The sequence below is a fragment of the Ahaetulla prasina genome, chromosome 2, assembly GCF_028640845.1.
Source record: "Ahaetulla prasina isolate Xishuangbanna chromosome 2, ASM2864084v1, whole genome shotgun sequence".
Lineage (NCBI taxonomy): Eukaryota > Metazoa > Chordata > Lepidosauria > Squamata > Colubridae > Ahaetulla > Ahaetulla prasina.
Window position 1 is genome coordinate 7,145,724 of NC_080540.1, and position 11,397 is coordinate 7,157,120.

Consider the following 11,397-nt stretch of genomic DNA (forward strand, 5'->3'; position numbering starts at 1 on the left):
AATTCTAGGAATTAAAACTCAGACAGGCTTTAATTTTTCACTATCTGCTCACTTGGGATAACCAGCCTTCCTTGACTGGTGGCTCAAAATCCTCCTCTCCTCATTCCTTCCTTCACCAATAAAATAGAAAATAGAATGGGGTTCTTGCTTGTCTTAGCAATGCAGCCTTTTCCTGCCTTTTCTTTGCGCAAGGAGTGGCTCTGATGCTGAGAAAAAGAAGTGTTTTCTGCCCGATTTTGAACCTTTGGCGTGTGAGGCAAATGTGATAACCACTACACCATAGAAACGACAGGTATGGGCAGCTCTCAATCAGCATGCCCTTATTGCTTGCTGGCCATCTCAGTTTGGCTATTGCAGCATCACAAGAATCAATGAGATGTTATTCCTCATGCTTTGTGCCCTTCCAGAGCTCAGCTGGTAGAGTGAAGGACAGGGGAAACGGTTTCACTGACTGTCAGGTTGTTGGTTCAATCCTGACTTTTGAGAGGTTTTCTTTGACTAAATGTTCCCACTGCAACGTGGGGGGGGGCAAAATACAGTGTGCTGTGTAACCCAATAAGATTAACTGTCCTAGGATATATATATGGTCTAAAAGACTGGCCATCAACAGTGGAATGGGGCCAACCTAAGATACCACAAAGGAGAGTTGGATAAGCAGGATAGCCCAGAATAGGATCAGTCCCTGGTGTTTTCCTTTCAGAAAGCCACATCCTCACATTTACATAAAATCTCTACATCCTCCTGAAGACTGCTGGGTTTAGAGGGATGAGTTGGCCATCTTTAAAATGTTGCTTCTGAGATATTTTCTCCCAATGCTGCAGAGTTGTGAGAAGGTCCGTATTTAGAATGTGCGTACAAGTCACGGCTTGCCATGTCCTTCTCTCTCCTTTGTCTGTAAATGAGGGAACAAACACCCTACAGGGACACGTTTCTAAAGATTTTTTTGAAACCTTTCAACAGTTAAAATCTTACTGACAGCTGCATTAAAATCCCTACAACTTCCATCTGTTGGAAATGTGTCACAGTATAATGGATCCCAGATCTTTTTTGGCAAGAGAGGCGTGATGCATAACCCATTGGCCCAGTGGTGAAATCCAAATTTTTTTACTACCGGTTCTGTGGCATGGCTTGGTGGGCATGGTGTGGCTTGGTGGGCGTGGAGGGGAAGGATACTGCAAAATCTCGATTCCCACCACACTCCAGGGGAAGGATACTGCAGAATCTCCATTCCCATCCTCTCTGGGGCCAGCCAGAGTTGGTATTCGCTGGTTCTCCAAACTACTCAAAATTTCCACTACCGGTTCTCCGAACTGCTCAAAATTTCCACTACCAGTTCTCCAGAACCTGTCAGAACCTGCTGGATTTCACCCCTGCATTGGCCCCATTATTCTGGCTGGTTCTCTGGTGTTGTTCCTGCCCTCTGGAACGTCTCCCTCCCCCATGTGATATAAGCCCCAACCCTTCTGACCTTTCACGAGGACCTAAAAATTTGGCTCTGCCAATTACCTTAGAGCCCCAATGGGGGAGCATCACAGTGGAGGTGGTTGATTGATCCCACCTCTACCCCACCCTCACTATCTGTATATATATTTACTTTTATGATTCTAAGCCTCCCAAAGTTACCCTGTGTTAAGTTAGCTCGCCAATAATTTATATAAATAAATAAGTCACACAGTGGGACTTTCAGAAGATGACTGACCCTGTGGCATCAGCCATCACAAACACATCCACTTCCTGGGAGACCCATTGGTGGGAAGCTGATAGAAAATTAATTTACCTAGTGAACTCCCACTAGGAGGTACAGTTCCATGTGTCAGATCCCATCTTGGGACCCACAAAAGACAGCAAAGTGCTTGCTTCAAAGAAGACTAACAGGTGATGATTAGAGAAAGAGCTGCAGAAGGAAAAGACTCTTTGGTGCAAGGGGTGAACGCATCTGGCCATCATGCAAAATGGAAGCTTTCCCTCCTGGCAGCATCCTGATTATTTTTCCCCAAATCCCAATTAATCTTTAAAAACAATTAAGCCACTCTTTACAGGACAATTAAAAGACACTATGGGGGAGTAGTAGTGTCATTCATAGTACTGAGGTCTAGCATGGAGCCTCAAGAAAAATAGCTATAGATTGCATAGTAATAGCACTGCAATCAAAAATTGATGATTCCAAGATGAAAGGGGTGGGATGCATCTGGCTGTTCCTCTGAGGGCTCTGATTTTTTCTAACTAAATATTGGGTTACCTGCAGCATGAGTTTTCTCTTTCAGAATGCAAAGAGGATGAAGACACCTAATTGATCTGGGGTGGTGTCCCTTTCAGGCAAGGTTAAGGCAACGCCTAGAAACTTGTGCTGGGAGCTCTCCAGGGTCCTGAAACAGCCATCCTTTCCCCCCAAAACCAGCTATTCCTTGCTTTCCTCTCATTATATACTGTAATCCATGGTTGGCTTCTTTGATGTTCTCTTCTACGACATGAGACTGCCCCCTTTCTAGGCAACAGAATACTCCTATGGTCCAACAAGGTCAGCAGTCATCGTAAAGGTTTGCCTAACAAAGCAAATATCAAGCCAGCCATGCATAGATAGTCCTCGATTGACAATAATTCAGTGAACATTCAAAATCACAATGCCACTGGAAAAAAATGATTCATGACCATTTTTGACCATTTTACAAACACTGCACCATCCCCATTGTCCTGTGATCAAAATTCAGATGGTTGGCAACTGACTCGTATTTATGACAGTTACAGTGTCTTAGGGTCATGTCATAACCTTTTGCAATCTTCTAATAAATAAAATCAATAGAGAAGTTAGATTCTCTGAACAACCTTACTAATTTAACAACTGCAGTGATTCGCTTACTAACTGTGTCAAGAAAAGTCATGAAATGGGCAAAATTCACTTAATAACTTTCTCCTCAAGTATGGGAAATTTTGTGCTCAGTTCTGGTCATAAGTAAAGGACTCCGTATATTCTTTTTCTTTTCTCTCATCCCTACAAAAAGAGGAAAACGACCACAGAAGGCGGACAGGAAGTTGGCCTTGCTGAGAAGGTCACTGATTTAGGGAAAAGGACAGAAAAAGTTCTTCTTGCTGAAACAAAGGGTCACATATTAAGTCATGCGTGTTTGGGAATTGTCCTTTTAAGTATTTGTGGCATCTCCTAGAACCAATTAAGGGATCACTGCTGTCTGTTCTGGTTTCTGAAAGGCCCCCAAAGAAGAAACAGGAATCATCTATAACAGAGGTCACCAGCTGGTAGTCCGTGGACCATTGGTGGTCCACAAGAAAATGTTGGTGTTCCGCAGTGCACCCAGGTGGAGGAGCTGCTCCAGGATGACCAATGGGCCAGTCCTGTGACTAGAGTTCTGGAATATGGGACTGGCCAGTCAGCTTGTGGTGGGGCTGGAAATCTCCGCTGTAGAGGGTGGTATGTGCAATGTGCAACTTTGCAGGTGGTGCAATGTGCAAGGAGTAGCGCAGCACTTGCCGGCCAGAATGAGGTAATGGTGCTGTTGCGGCAAGAGGGAGGGATGGCAGCAGAGGTGGGCTGAAGCAACAGGTGTCGGCAACCCACAGCTCTTTCATCCCCCTTTTGTGGCTCCCTGTCAGATGATCCAACCACTGGCTGGCCCTGCCCCTTGCCCTCCCCTCCCAGTCACTCATCGCCTGGCCTGAGAAAGTCAGGGCAGAGGATGGAGATTCACTCCATATTCCAGAGTGGGAGCGAAGCTTCATCTCTTGCTGGGTCTCGCAGGCATTTCTTCTGGCCCTTTTGATGCTGCGCAACTGGGAGACGCATGACTTCCTCTGACTGGCCCGGCTGCAGCTGACGCCACTGCTCTCGCTGCCTCCATGGCCTGCTTGCTGCTCTTGCAGCGCCTTGCGCAGCACTTAAATTTAGCGTGCTTCACAATGGGGGAGAGAGTGTCCCCTCCTCCTCCTAGAGCCCATTACGACACGGAGCATCAGCTGCAGCTAGGTCAAGCAAGTGTCTCGAGGCAGAGAGCAGGTCATGAGTCTCCCCAAGCAACCAAGGTGCATCCAGCTTCAACAGACACCAAAGAAGCACTGACGAGACTGAGAGAGCACTGGAAAATCAGAATGAGAGAGAGAGAGAGAGAGAGAGAAAGAGAGAGCAAGAGATGAGAGAGAGAGAGAGAAAGAGAGATGAGAGAAAGAGAGAGATGAGACAGACAACCCCACCAAAAGTGAAAGGGCAAGCCACTAAAATATAAAACAGAGAACAAAAACAACTATTACTAGCACAGATGATGTCACCTAGGTTGGCTAACTAAATGTCTGCAAAATAACTAAACTCCTCATCTCAGTGAGCTAGAAATACTCTCCCGTATGTATTCTATATATCGTGTAGTCCTATAAAATCTGTTTATGACTCATCTAGCTTCTTCTTGAATGCTTGGCCAGTCAGTCATTTTCCTCTAAAAGAAACTTCCTTGACAGCTACTGTCTTTGGACACAGCTAATAAATGTAAATGTATGGATATTTCCACAGCACTAGGAATTTGTAAATGTTTCTGGGAATCACCTTGAGGGAGAAGGGAAAAAGATGCTACTCAGAGAAAAATCAAATAAAAGGTAGAGGAGTATGCAGCTGCATAACTGGCAAGGAAGAAATCTTAAAAACAATGTGCATTGATGTATCAGACTGTTATTTATTATTTATTTATTCAATGAATATGCCCTCTATCTCATAGTTAGAAGCAACTTTAAGCAACAGCAGATTTGTACTTTCAGACTTGCACCATTTTATTAATACAACCTTACAACAGACTATGAATAGTAGTAGTACAATAGTCTTACAATAGTTAGCCTGTTTGGCCATGATTCCTGTCTGGCTTACCTGAGATATGACAGCATATTACTAAGCTCTCTTTTGAGTAAATGATTTCACACTGGAGTGAGATTCCAAAACCCCAAAAAGTAATAATTCCTTAGTGAATTGCAGCACATCCCAATATGGCAGATCTCTACCACCAATTCCTGCAGTGATTGTCCTAACTTTATTCGTGTATCTTTCTATGGAAAGTAAGAGTATACCTTCTTGGAAAGCTCTTTCCACACTCCATGCCTTCATACATTTCTTCCCCTTGTCTGGATCCTTTTACTGGAAGTAAAATCACAATTCTTCCTAAAGCTCTTTCCACATTCCATACATTTATATGGCTTCTCTCCTGTGTGGTTCCTTTTATGGGAGGCGATAACACAATTCCACATAAAACTCTTTTCACATTCAAGACATTGATACGGCTTCTCTTCTGTGTGGATCCTTCTATGGGAATTAAGACAACTGTTACGAGTAAACCCCTTCCCCAGTCAATGCATTAATATCGCATCTCTCCTGTATGGAACTTCTTGTGGGAATTAAGACGACTGCTACGAGTAAAAGTCTTTCCACACTCCATACATTGATAAGGCTTGTCTCCTGTGTGGATCCTCTTGTGGGTATTAAGATAACTATTATGAGTAAACGTCTTTCCACACTCCATGCATTGATAAGGCTTCTCTCCTGTGTGAACACTCTTGTGGGAACTAAGAGAACTGCTTTGAAAAAAGGCCTTTCCACACTCCATACATTTATAAGGCTTCTCTCCTGTGTGGATTCTCTTGTGGGTAATAAGACGACTGTTACGAGTAAAGGCCTTTCCACACTCCATGCATTGATAAAGCTTCTCTCCTGTGTGGACACTCTTGTGGGAATTAAGACTACTTCTTTGACTAAAGCTCTTTCCACACTCCATGCATTGATAAGGCTTCTCTCCTGTATGGACCACCCTGTGTGAATTAAGATTACTACTACTATTAAAGGCCTTTCCACACTCCATGCATTTATATGGCTTCTCTCCCGTGTGGACCCTCTTGTGGATATTAACATAACTGCTCTGAGTAAAGGCCATTCCACACTCCATGCATTTATAAGGTCTTTCTCCTGTGTGGATCCTCTTGTGCACATTAAGACGACTGTTACAAGTAAAGGCCTTTCCACAATCCATGCACTTATAAGGTCGTTCTCCTGTGTGATTCCTTTGATGGATTGTAAGAGAGTCATAATAACAGAAGGTTTTTCCGCAATCCAGGCAGGTATATGGTCTGCCTTCTGAATCCATGCCTTTATATAGTATTTCTCCCATATCGATGATTGCATGGCTAAGAAGGCAATTGGGCAACGGAAATTTTTTTTTTATTTCACTTTGTGATCGGTTTGTTTCATCAATCTTTGCTTCCATCTGATCTGCAAAATTCCTGTTTTTCTTTTTCAGATGGACCGGTTGACATTGTTCCTTACAATTCTTATTTGCTTGCTCATTATAGCCTTGAAAGTGAAAAATGTAAAATAAAGCAGACTAGTATAATAATCACACCTTTTCTTCTGAAATTTAGCAAAAGAAGCATCAATATTAATCACTTGCTCACTATAGCCTGGAAAGAGAAAAGTGTAAAATGTAGCAAACTAGGAGAATGTTCAAATCTGAAATTTAGCAAAAGAATCATCAATATATTTTGGCTGTTCTGTTGTATACATGAAGATTCCAAACTACCATGATTCCAAAGACATATTTCCAAGTGAACTCCCACCAATTCTCATGTATCAGAATTGGGTGACATCCCAACAAAACTAAGACAAATGCCTGATCTAATCTTTGAGCGCCAGTGTGTGTGAGCCCCTTGGGGACTCAGGACAATTCCATGGGGCCTGAAACTCCCAAAAGGCTTTGGACACTGTTTAATGCTGAAGAAGCAACATACCCACCAGCTCCCCAACTTCAAGTGAAAAATCTCCATCTGTCTACAGAGCTGAATCTTTGAAACTCAATAAAATTTCTGCATTGCAATAGCTTCCCAACGTCAGCTTAGAATGATGCCAAACTCAGAACACAAGTGGGCACATTTCAGTCAGTTTGGTTCAATGGTTAAAGCACCAGGCTAAAATCTGGGAGACTGTGACTTCTAGTTCTGTCTTAACCATGAATGCTGGTTGGGCGACTTTGGGCCAGTCTCTCTTCAGCCCAACCCATGCCACAGTGTTGTTGTTAGGGGGAAAATAGGAAGAAGAAGGGGTACTAGTTGTGTCCACTGGATATAAAAAAAGGTGATATTTTTTATCAGAAATAACATCTAACTTTCTGGATGACAATACCTTCCCACCCCCAGAACACAAGTGGGCACATCTGAGTCAGTTTGGTCCCGTGGTTAAGGCACCAAGCTAGAAACTGGGAGACTGTGAGTACAAGTAGTCTTCAATGAACAATAGTTCTTTTAGTGACCATTAAAAGTTGCAACAGCACTGAAAAAAATTGACTTAAGACCATTTTTCACACTGATGAACATTGCACCACCCCCGGGGTCATGTGATTTACATTCAGATGTTTGACAACTGGTTCATATTTATGACAATTGTAGTGTCCCAGGGTCGTGTGATCCCCTTTTACAACCTTCTGACAAGCAGTGTCAATGGTGAAGCCAGATTCACTTAACAACCATGTTAAGTTACTAACTTAACTGCAGTGATTCACTTAACAACTGTGGCAAGAAAGCTCACAAAATGGGGCAAAATTCGCTTAACAAATTTCTCGCTTAGCAACATTAATTTTAGGCTCAATTGTGGTCGTAACTCGTGGACTACCTGTACTATTACTCCCTTAAGCATGAATCCTGGCTGGGTTACTTTGAGCCAGTCTCTCTCAGCCCAATCCATATCATAGCATTGATGTTGGGGGAAAATAGGAAGAGAAGGAGTACTGGTTGTGTCCATTGCCTTGAGTTATTTGCAAAAAATACTCAAGGCAGGACATAAATAAAAAATGATCTATTTATCAGAAATATCTAAGTCCTCCACCCAACCATGCCTTCTCTTTTTCTGAGCACAGACAGAGGTTCTTACCCAGATAAACCAGATTCCTGGAAGTCTCCAGCATGACTTCCCCATGGAGAGCTTTTTGGGCAGGATCCAGCTGAGACCACTCCTCCTCAGAGAAATGCACAGCCACTTCCTCCAAAGACACAACATCCTGAATAAAGAAACAAGATTCCCAAGTAACAGATAATCCCAAGAATAATGTGAGATTTTTCTTTCACCAATTCAAGCAGAGAGATCCTACGAACAAAATGGGCATCTTCTGCAGAATTCAGAATGGGATCACACCGCTTTTGGCTGATGGCACCACTGAAGCACATTTCATCACACTGGGAGGATTGTGATGCCTGTCAGTGAAACCAATTAAAAAAATTTCTGGGATGATTGATAGTTCAGTATTAAACCCACTACTTATCACTGGCTCCAATTCTTCCTAGAGTGAGCAGAAGGAAATACAGGGACAATCAATCTGTTATTTTTGCCAGTGGACTGCTTTATCCACTGAGAGATCAACTCTTTCCCCTACTCCACACCTTCATGAAAGTGTTGGAAGAGTTTGTAATGAGAATGAGAATGACCTTGGAGACAGATCTCCAGTCAATGAAAGTCAATCTTGTCAATGAAATCTGAGCCCGAAGAAGGAGGGTGGAGAAAGCTTATTAGAAGGGACAGTTATGTTATGCTGAGTTTGAATTTTCAATAATCTGGTCTAAAATTTGTTTCGCTAGGAAACAGCAATATTACTCATTGAAAATTATACAGAATAAAATGAAACCATTCCAAGTTTCATGGACCTTTTCAATATTTCTCCTCTTACCTGAGGCAGAAGTTCAGCCACTATTTCAGTTCTATCACAAATAGAAGGTTGTTCTAAGCAGAAGCAGACTGTTAAAAAAGAGAGATAGAGATTCCACTCAAGATGAACAAAACAATCAGATGGATGGATTCCAAACTTCATATTCACATGGAAAGAGCTTCTGTTACCTGTTGTGATGTCCTGACTTTGAACTTTCTGGAAAGTCTCCCTGAAGAGCAGCTCTTGAGAGGATTTTGATGAATCTTTCCTCCCCTGGGGATACTCGGTGACAGTTTGCAAGGACTTGTGGATAAGATGTGGCAAGAGAAAGAAAGGAAGAGTAGAGAGATAGAAATTAATTATAAATATTGAACACTCAGCCCAGAAGACACCAATGTCCATCGATTGATCTGGAAAGCAAGAATAGAAAAATTGGCCTAAATTCATCCTCTGGAAGAAGAATAGAGCTAGAGATCTTAGCAACACATAATCCCAGATTCTGCCAGAGAGACATTGACAAATTCAGAAATATTCTCTTTAGAACTGCCATGATTACATTCTCCTACCTGCAACTCTGCTTGCATCTTCTCAGACTCCTGGGTCAGCAAGAAGCCTTCGGCCAGGGCCACCGCCTGGGAACTGGTCTCTGCTCCACACTCCCGTACCCATTTCTCCATCTCTGGAGGAAGGACAGCCAGGAACTGCTCCAGGAGCACTAGGTCCAGCATCTCAGCCTTGGTGTGTCTTTCTGGCTGCAGCCACTGACGGCAAAGGTGGTGAAGTTGACTGCAAACATCTCGAGGACCCCTCCCCTCCTGGAATTGCACTTTGCTAAAGTCACAGCATTGAACCTCTGAACTGCTGACTTCCTCTTCTTGACTCTTCTGCCCAGGACTTGCCTCATTCTTCCCACAGCTCCAAGGCTGAGAAGCAGGACGGCCTTTTCCATCTGCTGGGCATTGTCCCTCCATCTTCTCTCTAGTCTCCACACCAAAATGGACCAATGCATCTCCCCAGGTCTTCCTAATCAAAGAGGTCTGGCCAAACCTCCTGTCATTCAGCCCTCTTCCCTCACAAGATATTTTGGTCTCCAGAGGAAACAGAAAGATTTACGGCTTACAGAACTGAAATAGAAACACAAGGGTGTTTAACAGGGTGGCAAATTTGAATGCTGAGCATCCTACTGAATAAATAAATAAATAAAGCAATAAAAGAAATTCTTATGAACACACCAATTTCTGCAAAGGTTTTATTTGGGGAGGAAGGGGGGATTTTATTAGATATGCTTATTTATGTTTGGGGAAAGTTTGCTAGCGCTCTTCTGCCTCAACTTCTATCAAGGAATCAAAATATTGGATAAATACATTTAAAATATGTTTTGGGTTTCTATTTCCTAATTATTTATATTAATTCATTTCTGTTGCTGCCTACAACATTATGCACAATCCAAATTATCTCTCCAGTAACAAAAAAATCATGTGAGTGCCTATCTAAATCGATTTGGAAGGAGCTCAATCAACATTTGAATTTCTACTAAAACTCAGGGCAGCACAACCCCATGAACCTTCTGGCCCAAACCTCTGGGTGAACTCAAGAAGCCACAATTAACAAGCCACCATCCAATGCACAGCCCTTCTAGTAAAATGTTCTTTATTTGCCTGCCGGTGGAGCCACCAAAGAGATGGTGGGGAAAGGCGGGAAAGGAGGAAACCGAGTTCCAGTCGTTACATGTCTTGCACTAGACTCTTTATACAGGAACTGCAGGTTTACATACAAAGCCAACCGGAGGAACTTTGCCAGGTCGCTTCTCTCGGCCCTGGAAAGGGGAGGCGAGGGAAACCCCTTCTGAAAAAGGGGCCAAGAAATTTGCACGAAATTATCCAGAAATCAAGACATTCTATGTGTTTTGGAAAGGCAACCTCTCCCTCGCCCCGCATGCAGAGGTTTGCCGGAGGAAACGGAGGATAAATGGATCCACAATTTCTGGCGACCCTGATTTTCTTCCTGGAGAAAACCGGCAGGTGCGGAGCTGCCCTGCGTGTCCCTTTCTCCCACGGGGTGGAAGGTGAATATGGGATCTCGAACTCGCCCCCTCCCCGCCCTTTCCGCGACTTGGATGAAGCTTTGCATACTCCATGCTCGCCTCCAGCCTCAGAGAAAAGACCCCACACTCACTCCGAGTCACGCCTGGATCTCCCCCTGGGAGAGAATTCCTTACAGCCTCTCGGCCTCCTGGCTCAACCGAAGGTTCACAGCGAAAGGAAGCAGAACCAGACGCCGTAGAAAAAGCAGAACCAACTCCACCCTTTTCCGGAAAGTTTTGAGTTCGCAAAAGAACTAGGCGCATGCTCAGTTCCCTTTGGAAGGGGATTGCCCATCCTTTCCAAGCGCTGTCAAAGGAGACCCCTGGTGGAATCGTGCGCTGTGTCAGGGGATCCTGTAAGAGTGCAGAAGACCAGAGCACGTTCCACGGGGGCCAGAAATGATGGGCATGGGATTGGAAGGAAAGCGTCTCTCTATAAATCTTACCTTTCCACATAGGTGGCTGTCATCTATGCACTTTTAGAATTTCCTCTTCTTAATGTCTGGGAACTGTGTGTGATTTGTGAACATTGAAGAAATCTTTGTTGAAGCTCGTTTTCTTGAAGATCACGCTCAGTTGCTTAGTTGTTCTGGATGCATCTCAGGAGATCTTTTCCTTCCACCTCCTCCTGTGCTTAAGGTGATTCAG

The 11,397-nt window shown here is 43.6% G+C and overlaps 1 protein-coding gene across 2 annotated transcripts; it reads right to left on the reverse strand.

Moving 5' to 3' along the window:
• Positions 1 to 4,662: 4,662 nt before the first annotated feature.
• On the reverse strand, positions 4,663 to 10,906 carry LOC131191230 (zinc finger protein 626-like). Of its 2 annotated transcripts, XM_058169144.1 has the most exons (6): positions 10,842 to 10,906; positions 9,233 to 9,790; positions 8,855 to 8,969; positions 8,688 to 8,755; positions 7,898 to 8,024; positions 4,663 to 6,328 (listed from the first exon to the last, which is right to left on the reverse strand). In XM_058169144.1, the coding sequence occupies exons 2-6, from the start codon at positions 9,635 to 9,637 to the stop codon at positions 5,340 to 5,342; spliced, it is 1,704 nt and encodes a 567-aa protein (XP_058025127.1). In that variant the 5' UTR covers positions 9,638 to 9,790; positions 10,842 to 10,906; the 3' UTR covers positions 4,663 to 5,339. The 2 variants fall into 2 exon arrangements, with proteins under 2 accessions (XP_058025127.1, XP_058025128.1); XM_058169145.1 differs by lacking the exon at positions 10,842 to 10,906 and having other exon boundaries at positions 8,855 to 9,076; positions 9,233 to 9,357.
• Positions 10,907 to 11,397: the final 491 nt, after the last annotated feature.

Bases quoted from the DNA above. Each gene is read 5' to 3' on its own strand.
- LOC131191230 (XM_058169144.1), bottom strand. From the start codon at position 9,637: ATGGAGGGACAATGCCCAGCAGATGGAAAAGGCCGTCCTGCTTCTCAG. The intron at 8,970-9,232 runs GTAGGAGAATGT...CTTATCCACAAG, and splicing joins AGATGCAAGCAGAGTTGCAG to TCCTTGCAAACTGTCACCGA. The intron at 8,756-8,854 runs GTAACAGAAGCT...CTTTTTTAACAG, and splicing joins AAGTCAGGACATCACAACAG to TCTGCTTCTGCTTAGAACAA.